Source organism: Vidua chalybeata, chromosome 3 (genome assembly GCF_026979565.1).
Source record: "Vidua chalybeata isolate OUT-0048 chromosome 3, bVidCha1 merged haplotype, whole genome shotgun sequence".
Taxonomy (NCBI): domain Eukaryota; kingdom Metazoa; phylum Chordata; class Aves; order Passeriformes; family Viduidae; genus Vidua; species Vidua chalybeata.
The window spans coordinates 16744676-16759690 of record NC_071532.1 but is presented as its reverse complement, the minus strand read 5'-3'; the positions used below and the strand labels follow the sequence as shown (position 1 = coordinate 16759690).

The 15015-nt window shown below is 34.1% G+C and overlaps 1 protein-coding gene across 9 annotated transcripts in view; it reads right to left on the bottom strand.

Annotated features, from left to right (window-relative positions):
* Positions 1 to 15015, bottom strand: part of CEP170 (centrosomal protein 170) — a 92241-nt gene that overhangs the window by 23048 nt on the left and 54178 nt on the right. For 8 of the 9 annotated variants that reach the window (XM_053938769.1, XM_053938771.1, XM_053938774.1 and 5 more), the window contains exons 11-12: positions 8309 to 8458; positions 2139 to 2265 (exon numbers count right to left, since the gene is read on the bottom strand). In XM_053938769.1, coding sequence (XP_053794744.1) covers positions 2139 to 2265; positions 8309 to 8458 — 277 coding nt within the window. The remainder of the gene's footprint in view (positions 1 to 2138; positions 2266 to 8308; positions 8459 to 15015) is intronic. The other variant, XM_053938776.1, reaches the window with a different exon arrangement.

The window sequence follows — 15015 nt, the reverse complement described above, 5'->3', positions numbered from 1 at the left end:
TTTAGAAACCAAAATTAATTTTTGCACAGTGATGATGACAGTGCCCTCCTTGCCCATTTAACAAACACAGCAGTTGTGCTGTCAGAAACAAGCCTTTATTACTCAAAGGTGATATAAATTATCTATGAATTGCTCTGACTTTGAATATTTGGAGAGAAAAAATTCTTTTTGCAGTTCATTTTTCTGCTGTTGCAATATAATGTGACACATTTAGTAACACGCATCTGTCAATTCCCTTTCTTGCCAGGAGAGATCTATAAGCAATTGCTCTGTATACCCTGTTGGGACTTTCCTATCACAGCTTGCCACCAACATTGGTTGCTCCAGGAGTAAGAACTGGAGTATAGGGTTTCTCTCCCTGAAAGAGTCCTCTAAGCAATTAATTGAATATCAACAATCATACTGTATGTATACTTGCTACTTTCTATCCATGCTCTTCAATCTATCTTCTCTCTTTGCAGTGTCAAACCTTTGATGAAGAATGCAAAAGGACTCACAGCTTTTTTTTCCTACAATCTATTTAAGACACTGATTTGAGAAACAGTAAGTACCTCTGAAATCTAAGCAAGGTTTTCTAATTCCAGGACTGATTTTTTTCTTGAAAATTATGAAACAAATTGAAGGTTTAATAAAAAGCAATATGATTGCCATCTGTGAAAATTGACCTTTCTCAGACATGCCTACTAAATCAAATATTTTATCCATATATAAGCATGTAACTTGCTTCTTGGTGAATTTCAAACAGCCTTTAGTAAAAAAAAAAGGCGTGGAACTGTTTAGCATCATGTTTGGCTAAATATGTATTATGTGAAGTTTAAATACTAAGATTTCTAAAGAAGATACAGGCATCTAAGTCAACAAGACATGTTTTCTGAATTGGTTTTTAGATGTACGTACTAAATTTTATTTTTATTACACCTTTGGTGCTTTAGTGCTTTGGTACTTTGAATGCTTTATTTCCCCTTTAGTATTGTAGAATTCTTGCAGTACAGCTATGCACTACACAGTAGTTACTTCACTTTATCTCTTATCTTAGTTCTCATAATGGTAAAAAAAGCCTGTATCTCTCCAAAGAGACGCCTACTAGATGAGGTAGTGCCTCATCTGAAAGTGACCCTTTAAAAACACTACAGAAAACAAAAACCACCAAAGCTCCAGATTAACCATGCAAAGGATCAGTCTCAATAGCGATGATTTTAAGTGTCCTGAATGTACACAATCCTTTCAAATAGTGCAAAATTTGCTCTTGATTTCCATTATTCTGTGTGTATGAGATAATTTAATTTTTCCCCTTTCCATCTCCTTTGACTTTTAGTATCCTAGGCAAGTTCAATGCTTATGAGGGGAGAAAAAGCTACAACAGAAGCAGTGGTTGCTGATAAGAATTTTTTCATGCATTGGTATAGATACATGCATTGGTACAGATACATGCATTATGCAACATCAAAATCAAAACTTCTTTGTACAACTTCTCCCAAAGATGATCACAACCTCTAAAGTGAAATTTGCAGGAAGAAAAAAGGAGAAGAGAAGTAAGGCAAGTAACTCATTTATAGTCAAGACTGTAGATACTAAAGAATAAACCATTTCAAAATCAGAAATGTGAATAATTAAACTATGGAGAGACATGCCCTGAACATCTGGCAGTCACAAGAAAGGGAGATAAGGTTGTTCATTGCTAAAGAGAAAGTTTCTGGGTTTTTCAAGAAATATCAAAGGTCTCCTGTATTTCCAAGATAAGGAAGGATGTTATGCTTCACCTGAAGTCTCTCAGGTTGGATTGTTTAATAATCATTACACTGAAGTCCAATGTAGACTAAGAAAAATGTAAGGAAAGAAACATACTATCCAGACCAACCCAAACTGTATTTAAGTGAAAGTTTCTCTAATATTAAACTGTTTATAAACTCTCCTGTTTTAGTAACATTCAGTGTAATACCGGCACTCAACTGCCATGCAGACACCACTACTGCTGAGCTTGTTTTTATACTGTTTCTGCTTAATGAAACAGAAGAATCTTACATGAAATTGGGGCATTAGGAGTAAAAAAGCTGATTAAGTACAGTACATAATCATTATTTTCTCCCTTTCACAGGTTTTTCAGCATAAATTATGACAATAAGAACAGTTTTTAATACCATTTTCTAATGGAGCAGGCACAGAGGACTCCAATCTCAAGTCATCTTGGTCATGACGTGTGTGATTAGCAGCCAAACTGGCCCACTGCGATACCCAACGTTTACTTCCAAGGTTAGTAGTGCCTTCCTAAGAAAGAAAAAAACAGCAGAAGAAAAATTGTAACTGTTTGATAAAAAGCATGCCATCTTTCCAGACTTCTTCTGAATAGATAGGTCAGACACTATTTTCCTGGAGGAAGTTGAAAAAAATAGTTTACCTCAATAAATAGAGTCCCCAGCTCTAGAATGGCAAACAACAAACAAAATCTATATAGCTGCTGAATCAGTACCAAATAAACAATAGTTCCTAGTGCAGTGAACTTTTAAACACCAGAACCTATATAAAATGTATCAGAACACGTGCTAGTTCTAAGATCAGCTTATTTCAGTCGTCAGCTCAGAAGTGCAGGAAAAGTACATGGGGCATGGGGGTGTGTTAAAAAATTAAAAATGTGCTTCAGGAAGACAAGAAAGTGACATTTTACCGGTTTAGAAGACCCTCTTGTCCAGATGAAATATTGTATTTACTTCATTACAGAAAGATTACCTTAAGGACTGAAAGAGTAATAACTTATGATGGAAATGAAAGGAAGCTCAGATTATTTGTTTGGCCTAAACAAAAAAAGAAGCGAAGATTAGTTTTAAACCATCCTACTGCATAACAGTGAAGTCATCAATATTTTACAATTTTTTGTACCTAAACCAGAAAGAAAATTAATTTTGTTTCTTGGTGGCATGCCTTTTGAAATCTTGAAAATTTTTAAAATGTAAGAAAAGCATAAAATTAAAATATCTTCTTGTGTTACTAAAGCATCCTTTTTTCAAAACCTGATTTCTAATTATAGTGCAATGTTACTGTCTTATCAAATATCTTACAGTCTCTCTTGCTTACATCTCCAAAAAACATCACCAACCCTTCAAATCTTCACACTTCTATTCAAAACACTGATTTTTGCCTAATGCCTCAACTACTCTTAGATTCTAGTCTTTGACCAGGAAACAACACTATACATGCTATAAAAATTATTTAGAAGAACTAGAATGGTGAACAATGTCACCTATTATATGACAACTTCTTTCAAATTAAAAGTTACTCAGACATTTGAAAAGCTTGAATTTATGATCCTGAATTTCTCCTGATTAATGCAAGTGAGTGCAACATCATGAATCTCCTCCAGAATATCATGAATGTAGTAGATCAGAGATGCAGCAAGTAATTTTTTAACTATTATGCAAATTACCATATTTTGAATTAATTTTTAATCAAAATATTATAAAATCAAAATGCTATAAAATTCAAGTCTAACAACAGCAAAGGAAGGCAATTCAATGTTTTTGTTATTTATGGTCATTTCTGAAAACAATGCAAGACAATGCCAGTAAGAACATTACAAAAAACACAAAGCATTTATGCACTGACAACTACTGAAACCTCATTCTTCTTTCCAATCACTAATCTCTCTTTTCCTGTGTGTACTAGTGAACTTCTAGCTAATGAAACAACCAATTATTGCCAAATCCAAACACTATAGATGTACCAATCATCTTTGCAACAGAAAATTTCAACTAGTTCCTTCCATACCACCTAACCAATTTCAGAGATACAGATATGTGTCAGAAATCTGAATTCTACTTCACAATGGAGAAACTTATTAAGATTTTGCAGAATAACTGCAGAAAAACAACATGCTAAATTATTTTTCTCTTGTAATTACACTGCCAAAAAATGGTTTCTACATAGCAGTGAATGTAAATATGTGCTTTGCCAATTCTCTGTATATACAAGCACAAACATCAACAAAAACAGGCCGTTTCTTTTCATAGTAGTTTAAGCGCATCCAGAAGGTGTAAGGTTTATAAAACACATACCTAAAAAGTCACGTTCAGATATCCTAATGTTCTTCCTATATTCCATATCAATTTGCATCTTACAGGCTCTCAAGTATGCAATCCTCCAAATCTTCTCTTGAATACCAAAAGCAATTTCCTAGTATTTCAGAAAAGCTGGGTTTATCTATGAGATACCAGCCTTTTACCTTCATGTTAAATCTGCTTTCTCTTATGCTTATTGCACATACAAAGTCAATAGGAGTAAGAAATCTTTCGAAAATGTAACAATGGATTTCTGTGGATTATTATTCAGCCTGAAGATTTAGGGCTTCAGCCTCCACATCTGAAAAAAATCCACAGTGTCCACACATTACACCTGAAAGCATGTCCAGCTCTTGGCATTTCAGAGCAGCCTAAATTTTCTTTTTAAATAAATTTCAACAAGGTGAATAAAATTAATAAAAAAATTAAATGCCTTTTCAGACACATAACTCTAGACAGTTCAAGTTGTAAGAATCATATTATTTCATCTTTTCATAAGTTGCTGTCTTGAAAGCAGTTCTTTCCTCCTCACTGTACCTGCTTCAGAACCATATGCCTCTGGGGTGATGATCATTTACAGACTTCCATACATTATTTATTTACAGGCAATGTCTTCAAGTTATTCCTGGAACAACACTGACACCTATCTTTAACAGTTCTTTCTCTCTTCTATTACAGTTACTCCATTTACACATGAAAACCCAGCAATTGCATCCATCTCAGCTGTTACTTTGCCAGACTAATTGAACAGCGCGGATCTGTTCTTGTACGGTAAATCTCCATTCCTGTAACAATCTTTGTACCTTCTCTAGACCGGTATCCACCCTTCTTGACCAAGAATGTTAACAATTCTAGTGCTATTATTACAGGGGAAGCTTCACTCTGCCGATAACACTGCCCTTTTCTGCTGGTAATACACTTCCTGGGTTCTATTCAAGAGTCCTATTTGCCTTTTCACAACCCTGTGATATTGGTGATACATCACCCTACGTTTCAGTATAGCATCTAAGTTCAAACAAAAGTAACTATCAAACTTCAAACTAAATGGATTAGTTTGTTCTGCAGGACAGAAAATTAGAGTAATTTGAGAGGACAAACAGAAGGAAATATAGTCTCTAAATACTCCACTTTTAAGAAGCAATAGAGAAAATATTTACATTTATGAAATTCAATATTCAGAATGTCAGTAGTATCATTTATCTGATCTTCAGTAGGAAAGACATAAAGTAGGCATTCAAAACAATAAAAGGAACATTTTAGTCAATGGCACTGATGACCCTACAGATGAAGAACCAGGTTTCTAACTGAGCTTTAGTCTTACAAAAAAAAAAAAAAAGAAAAAATCCCCAAACGAACCAAAAAACTGAAGCACATCAAACACAATGTTGATAAACCATTATTCAAGAACTGTGTTTAGCACAGACAACTGACCACTGAAAATTAAATGGAAATTGGATGGATGATAGCCCAAATGCCTGAAGTATTTTTACTAACCAAACTCAGAGGTAAGAACAAATATTAAGAACAACAACAACAACAACAACAACAACAATATTATCTTTGTTCTTTATTTACTTAATTTTTGTTCTTTAATCACACCTACCTTGGTTGGCAAGTGGCAGCTTATAATATAGAAAATAAAAACGTTTAAATATTTTAAATAGATGGATTTAGTATTTTCATTGCCTATATGTAATCATTGAAAAGGCAAGAACCAGTGTATTCAGGTTCAGTCCAACTGTGTCAAGACATTCACTCTGCATTTTACTTTATTTATGACACATGCTACACAAAAGTATTTAAAGACTGTTGTATCAAAGAAAAAGCTGAGAACCTCTTTAACAAGAAAAACATTTCCAAACATTTCATTAATGATACTTCAAAAGCCCTGTAAAGCTAAGATACTTAAGTTCAGAAGAAGCTTTCAACCCCTGAATTGACTCTAGATGACCCTGTCCTGCCTTGGCAGTGGGGTTGGACTGCATGGTCTCCAGACGTGTCTTCCAACCCTAACTATTCTGTGATTCTGTAAAACTGTTTCTATAAAATCTTTGTAATTTCCCAGGCCATCTTTTCCATCTTCTTGAATAGAAATATCTTAGATTTTTATTCTTTGCTTTTTCTATGCCAATCATGTTCTGAATTCACCTCATTCTGCTAATCATGTATCGGAATAACTGTAAAGGACAGCTGGAGTAAGCTCCACCCACAATCTGAGTGGATGCAAGACTGGAACACTGAGCTGCCCTGACGTTACCTGACTATTTAGCCAAGATCTTCAATAAGGTTTATAAACTTATGATCTGCAGCTTAGTAATGCAGTAAGTCTTCCAAAACCTACAAGCAGAAAAGTTTGTAAATGAGAACATAACCCACATACTTAACAAATCAAACACATTTGCCTCTCCTCTTCCTACTGACTAAACAGAGTGCAAGTTTTGCTAGTAAGACTTTAAATGTCTTTAAATGACTTTAAACAATCTTCTCTCAGTAGTTATCCTCATTATTGCTTTCCCATTATTTCCATATAAAAGACACCTCTAATTTTCTGAACTAGCTTCCCTTGGACTCCTACATATCTATCAACCAACATCTACTTTTAACCTTCTCTAGTAAGCTTTCTTCCACCTTCATCTGTCAACTCTTCTTACACTAACCCTTGCTCTAGCCACATTGCTTATGTCAGTTTTGCTCCTTGACTTACCAAATAATTTTCATTTTTTCCCCTATCATCATGCCTTGTAATATTTAAATTATGCTAATAACCTATTCTCTCCCACTATATAAAGACCCTTTAATGCAACAAAGCAGTCACAGTAATAAAGCAGCATAATTCTTGTAATTTCCACCTAAATCAAAGCGAGTTTTAGTATATCACTGCCAGAAGGTTTCTTAAATCTGCTGTATGATTGCAGAAGTAGTCTCAGTCTTCTAAAAACAAATTCTTTTATTTGTAAAGTTGACACCTGAAAAGATCAATTATGTTCATAAAACAAATAATATATTCTTCTTCTGCTTATGTAATTATAAAAGTGAAAAAATAACAATACTCTTGAAAACTGACAAGGCACAAAAGAGCTGAGTGCTGCAAAAGGCATGAAAAAAAAGAGAGAGAAAGAATATGGTTATAGATTTGTGCAAGGAAGCGAGGTGAAAAACCTTCCACAGGATATGCCTGTGCTGCATGGCAATACTTCACTTGAGGCTATAGCCTTAGAGAAACTAGGCAAAGGTACTAATCTAGACACAGTGACATACTTAGTGTCTCAAGGCTTTGCAGTAGCTAAAATACAACCATGAGAAAATACACCTCCAGGAGAAACAGATTTGTAGATACTAAAATCAATGTATTTGCATGGCAGGCACATCAAGTAATACTTTAAGCTCTTGATATCTTCCAAAAAATTGCTTATTTATAAGGTTTGCTAAATTACAGGACCATACTTCAGAAACAGTTTGCCAAGGGAGTTAGACATAAGTGTTATGTGCTTCATTGCTGTTGCCAGTTGATTCTGCTCCACTGTGATCCTGTTCTATTCCAGACACATTTCAAGCTAGTTTATTCATCACAATGATATCAGAATGCCTCCCAAGATTTCAATATGAAATATGATAAATATATTGTGTATATATTCTAAATCATATATAAAGACAGGCATTTTCCTCTGTTTAATCTTTTACCACCTGATTAAGTTGTACTGTGTCTGAATCAACTAATGTAAATGACTTGTCATGAGTGACACTTCACTGAAGAACTTAAACCAAGAATGTAAACACCTAAAGTCCTCTGGCTTCAGAGAAAAAAATCTGAGAAGTATTATCCACAATTTTTTTTCCTAGATGTCTTTGTATCATGCATTAAGTGCACACATCTACTTTCTGAATTTTAATATCATTACTTGCTTTGGGCTATAAAACATAACCAGCTTTTCCTCAGTTCTGCTGAAGAACTTATATGAAGTATATATTGTGCAAAGTTATGTTGTTGCAAGGAAACTTCTGCTACATTTCCAATACACTGGTGTCAGTGCACATAGAAAGGTAGCCAAGTTTTAAAACACCTCCAGCAATGAATTATACCTGCCTCTGACAGAGAAGCTTTGATGATGCAATAAAGGCTTAGGAGAAATAAAATACTTATAGATCTGAGTTAATATTTTCCAGGCAAAATTTTGTTTCCTGTTTAACACTTACTGGTCAGTTCTTAGTGCTCTCTTTTAGTGGAAGAAAAAAGAAGACCGTCAAAAATTAAATTCTACCTCTGTGTCAAGAAATCCAGTTGTACTCAGTGGTCTTTTTTCTTCCAGCACTACTGTAGCAGAATTTATAGCCCAATCTTTTACTAAATCTTTCTGGTTCTCGTTGATAACAGGCCTATTATAATCCTGGCTGTCATCCACTCCAAATACCTGAAAATGAAACAAACCATTACATTCATTAACCCAATACCATCCTGATACAATGTTCAATGTTAATGGATGGATGGTGGCATGCTGGATAGTGAGTATAAATAGGTTTTATTGTATTATGCTTATCTCTCAGTGCAATCTACAAATTAAATAGAAAAAAAATCTACAACAATTATTAAAAAAATGTGGAAGTCTATATCAACACTGTGAAAATTCAAAGAACTGCTAGTTGGAATGGTCAGATATGAAAAAATGACACTTTGATGAAAGGAACAAAATATAAAAGCAAAATCATTGCAGAACCCATTTTACCAATTAAGGAAAAAACCCAATAACTAGAATCACCAAATTTTCAGATTTTTGTTATTATCTAATGAGAATAAGAAATACAAATTCTTGCATTTGCCATTAATATGCTTATTGAATTATTTCCCTAATACAAACAAAATTTCAGTGTTTCAACTGTAAGAGATTTGGCAGATGTTAAAAGTCCACCAGGTCTCATGAATCATGTAGATTCATCTCATCCAAGACATTACTTGGTATAGTTCTTTTACTACTCTATTTCCTAATAATGCTTGAATTAATTTCTTCTGCTTATGCCAGAATAATTTTCCCATGACATTTTAAAAACATTGCTCAGAAAAATATACCAGAAAAACATTATTACTAAGGCAATTTAGTAATAAGAACTTTAGCAGGAGAACCACCATACTGTTTGTCAAATTTCTCATGAGTCATAGAAAACTGGGAATTCTGAATTGCTTTCAGAATTAATGTATAATCAAACACATTTTAAAAAATAGCTGTATCTTGGAAACATGTAACTTATAAAATTTGCAAATTTCTGTCTAAGAAATAAATTCACTATTTTACTACTACGGGCTTTAGACATCAAAAATTACAGAATAAAAATCAACCTCCCAAACACATTAAAACTGGCTGCCAAAAATTAACAGTTAACATCAAAAATTGTTTTGTTATCTCCACAGATGTTATCCTCCTGCAACAAGCACTACTAGTGCAAAATAGGAAAAGGTGTACAGAATTCTTTTTTTCTCCAAAGGTGTGCTGTAATTCAGTTTTCCAGAGCAAAGCTAGAGAGCTGGTTTATTACTATTCTGAACAAGGTTAGTGTCTTCAAAATAGATTCACCACTAGATGGCCACAAACCATAATGTTGTCAGCTTCTGAGAAGCAGACAAAGAGAAAAGTAATAGTTAAGCACCCTGTCATTCAACTCCTTATGCTAGCTGTACAGGAAGTCCTTGCTACAGCATTACTACATTTAGACCTGAGGAAATTTTCTCAAATGCACTGGATTTGTTTTCTGCTCTCATGAGAAAAGCCTGATTTCCTGACATCTTAAAATTCAGGCAGAACTCCCTGAATTTTCAAGTTATACATAAATCCTATCTAGAGTCTCTGGACTAGAAGTTGCTTAACATTATTTACAAAACATTTGCTTTCTTTTTATAAAAATAGAGCGTTAAAACTTAATTTTTTTGAAGATAGAAACCAGTTACCGTCCACTGACACCTTTCTTTGAATATATCACTATTCTGCAGAGACTTTTTTCTTTGTGTATTATAGTTTCATTGATTAAAGAATTTTATATGTTCTTTTAAATGAAACTAAATTCTGGTATTATCACATATGCACCAGAAGGAAAATATGAATTCCACACTTCCATATCTAATTGGAACTACAGCAACAAATTGGTGCTTATAAAATGCTTCCTTTTATCTGACAGTACATTCATTTACCATGCCAAATTTCTTTACTTGTATCAGAAATAATGCTTCTTTTGGTCTTACCTTTTCTAGTACTGAACTCATGTTCAAGCAAATTTTGTTATTCTTCTTCTATTACTGAAATTACTGCAAAACCAAATTTGAATATTACCTATTTTTTTTCTGTGAAAGGTAATATGAATACCATTAAGACCCAAGTAATAGCACTCCTAATGTTCCTTCTCTATTTACAGTAGGCATATCAGAAGAGATAAGAAAAAAATATCTGTCAAGTAAAACATCTTCTTCAATAAAAGTATATTTTTGTACTGCAATGTCATTCTACATTTGATGTCTGTATGCACCTGTCCTAAGTTCCACTGCTATACAACTGCAAAGCTCCTCTTCTCACAAGAAAGAAGAGATGCATGTGAGCGTGATGTAGCCCAAAGACTAAATTTCAGACTTGTGATATATAAAAAACTATTTAAAAGATTGTTAATAACACATAATTAAGAATTTAAATACTAAAATTATTCAAACATAAAACAACTCACGTATTTGACAAAATGTAGATCATTACTTACACACCTGTCACACACCAGCAGAAAAGCAATACTATCAGAATTTCAGGAACCAATCCATAGACTCCATTTATCAAATAATGAGAATATACCCTCAATAGAAACACCCATGGAATAGCTTGAATGTTTCTGCTGGAAATAATCTCTCTATCATCTAGAAAATGCAATTTGTACTTTCTGGGCTGCTACAATATCGTATGTGTGCAAAGAGTGGGCTGTTGTGACTGAAGCCTGGATGGATAGAGACTTGTAGCTTCCTACAAAGACTAGATTACATTTTTCAAGGCTTCCAATTCTTTAGATGTTTCTGCTCTTTAAATACCTTCATGACTGCAAAGTCATTTAAGGAAAGCCTAGGAGATAATCAAAGCAAAAGAATTCTGAGGAAATGCTAATGACACATATTGCCACATCTCTCATCTATTTAGAGAGAAAGACTGAAGTTTCTTTCTGTAAAGCTTGTATTTTTCAGAAGCAACTATGAAATATATTTTGATTAATTGTGTTTTGGGGAACAAAAGCCAGGTTCCGCAATCAGTATGCATACAATACAGATCTGGACACATAGAGCTGGTTGAAAAATGAAGAAGCAAGCCTTTATTTTTGATAAAGGAGGTAAAATAATTATATGTATTCTATGTATGTGATTAACCATCACAAATCACACATATCCACCACACAGCTGTCAATGCAAAAAGAGTTTTCTAAATAATTTACCCTTTTTAAATAGCACTGTAAATAACAGGGACTTTCACAAGACTCTGATCTGGAATTTTTTTTTTTTTTTTTATATAATCTGGGGAATGATGAGTAATGTAAAAAGAATAAATAAATACAAAGAACAATTCCTAGAAATAGTAAAAAAAAAACAGTACAAATGCATTTTTAACAGGCGTAATTTAAAACTGAAACTACCAGAGAAAGGTATTTCCAAGATATCTGCTTCCTATAAGCAAAAATTCTGGAAAGCTATAAGTTTTTTGCCCTGGTTTGTCCTATTGTTTATTTTTCTGAAATTATATTTTTACAGGAAGATTACATTGTTCCATCCTGGTTGTTTCAAGTTTCATGAAGTTAAAGAACAAAAACCAGGATGAAAATTTTCACAGAAACCCTGAAAGTTGACTGACAGAGAAAATCTAGACACCCCACCAATCTGCACCATTTCATGGGGTTCATGCAGGGTCTATGCCACATGGCTGTAATGTAGAACAGACACAAACATGGTGTGTAACTGTGGTAGTGGTGTTTAAAAAAAACTACTTTATTGTTATGAAGCATGAAACAATTTCCACTGCAAATCAGTACATTTTAAATGGCATGGGAATGACGACGTGCTGTAGAAAGTCAAGACCCATCTATGAAATGTTCTTGATGCAATTTTGTTTAACCTGCAATCAAGCTGGCCCCTTAAGCAAATGCATTAACAGGTGATACAGGAGAGACATTGTCTAACTAGGTAGCTCAGCAGGGGCCAACAAGATGGCAAAGACTAGAGCATTTCACTTATGGGGAGAGTTTGGGAAATCTGGATTTGATCCCTTTGGAGATGGGAAGGCTTTGGGGTTACCTAACAGCAGCCCCCCAAGTACAATGGGGAGCATACCAAGATGACAGCCAGACACTTCACAGTGCTACACTGCAAGCTTGCCTAGTCTCTGCCCATGTAGGGCATGAAGACTCAAATGGATAAAGTCCCGGGCAACCTGGCTGACCTCAAAGCTTCTTTGAGCAGGTGGTTGGACTAGACATCTCCTTTTCAGGTCCTTTCTAGCTTATGTGATTTTATGCTCCATAATAACAGTGATCTTACATAATAACTTAGCATCTCAGGTCTCCTAGTGCAAAGTTTTGAGAAAGTCCCAAGTATCTCAAAGCAGCAGAGAAAAGGTGAGCTCCTGGCACATATTTTTCCATTGCAAAGCAGTGAAGTAAGTCCTCCAAAGATGCCCTATGATAATCCATTTACATTCTGCAGTTCACTCACTAACAAAGGGCCAAAACGGCAGGCAAAAATAATGGCAAGTCTATTGCTTGTTACTTGCTGGAATGCAAACTTGCCCTGAGAAAATGCAGAAGGAAAATATGCACTAACTAATGGCAAAACAATTGTAACTTAATGAGGATTTTGACAAATTTCATCACTTCATAGCTGCAAAAGTTTTTCCAATATTCTGAGAATATAACCTTATCTGTATAAACCAGTAATTGTCAAAATTCTTTATCCAACCATTGTAGAACTTTATCCACTCTTTATCCATTCTTTATTTTAGAACTGCAGTTCTACAATACTATAATTATTCAGTACTTAATGACCACAGAGCTAGTTGCTCATCAAAATAATTTCTGAAGATACTGATATAAATGGAAAAAAAGTATATTTTGAGACTTCTAATAGTTATGTTCACTCAGTTTTACAGCAAATTATGTATATTAGAATGGGAAAATCTGAAGAATCCTATCTGGTTTTAAAATTTTTAGTTTACAAAGTTTCCCCAGTAATCTTACTGCTGAAGTCTTAATGAAAAGGATATACAGTATTTACCAATACCATCAATAAAATTAACAGAAAACCAACAAATAAATATTAAATATTCTAGCTGCAATTCCTATTCAAAAATGATGGCATTTGAAAAGTAAAATTATTTCAATAACTCTTTTGCTATTATTTTAGATCCTATCAGGGATGAAACCTAGAAACATATTTTTAAAAGATTATGATTTGAATGCTATTAATTTCAGTGTAGGCAATCTGTTTAAAAGAAACAGAATGAAACCAAATGACAAGAAAGACACAAGGGAATTCTAAGATGAACAGTTAAAAAAATAAAAACAAAGTAGAGCAATGGTAAGGAACACAGGGCTACACTGCACAGGGCATTAAAGAAGGATCATGGCAAAATTAACAAGGAACAAATTACTTAATGTGAAATAAGGTATTTGTCATTGTAAAGTGATGGGAATGTAAATTACAATAGCAATTGTGTTTCATAACCTTTTAGGGGAAAGGAAGATGATAAGCATATTTGTTTGTCTCAGAAGTCAAAAGTAGGTTTCAGAAACTGAGCTGTAAACTAATAGAATAAGACCAGCAAAAACCAAATATATAAAAAAAAGGGAGTAAGTATGATTTTGGAAATACAAGCAAGATTTCAGGATCTGAGCACAGTTTGGGTGTACTGAGAAAGAAGAAATTGTAAATAAACCACACTCAGAGTATGATTGATTGATGGCAAAAGAGGATTCCAGAGAGCATGGAAATGGAAGAGCCTTCAGATTGTCTCTGCAGATCAAGTCGGTAACGCTGCATTTGGTGCTCAGACTGAGCTCCTGACAATTCTTCCACAGAAGGTAGTTCAGGCATTCATAACACACATTCAATTGGTCCTTAAAAGTCAGTTGTTGATCATAGAGAAAAGACAAAAGGCAAACATTTTTTCTCATCTTTCTCAAAGTGAGATAAGAGTACAACGCCTCAGCTCACTTTGTGTTTAGCTACTACATGAACTGTGTTTAACCAAGCTGCTTCTGAGGAGTTTAATTTTAATAGTTTTTACTTGTTCTTGGCAGCTATCCTGGCCATTCCAGGCAAACAGACTGTGTTCTGTGCGGGGCATGTCTCATGAATAGCCATGGAATTTCACAGAAGCCCTTTACGTCATTTTAACTCTATATCGAAGTTATAGAATCAGATGCAAGATGCTCTGGTATAAAAAAAGCCACACAAGCAAATGAAATCATTGGATCAACATGCCAAGTCTAAGAGCTTCCTCTTACCAGACACCAGTTACATATTTATATGCATACATATTTTGTCCCTGTTTGCTACTGTGAAGAATTAATTTTCTTTAGGATTCCAAATTAAAAAGGAAACAACAAGTTTAGAGGCTGTAAAACTCCTTTCTTTATAAGAAGAAAAGATTATAAACATCCTCTAACTCTTGACAAAATTTATAAGCTCAGATGATTGGACAGGCTTAAAGTGGTTTACTGCTTTTTCAGCACTGTACTCATAAAATAGTCATTCTGCAAACAAGACACTCTGTAGGGCTCAAGGCATTTCTCTCAAAGAAACTGCTGAAACAATGGTAAAAGCAGTTAAACCCAGAGAAATGTGAAAAGACAGGAGATCTGAAAGTGATATTCTGAAAATAGATACATCTACTTTGGTTCCTTAAACAGTCATTGAAACATACTGAGATTTTTTTTTTGTCTTAACTTACTCCCTACTCCCATTGAT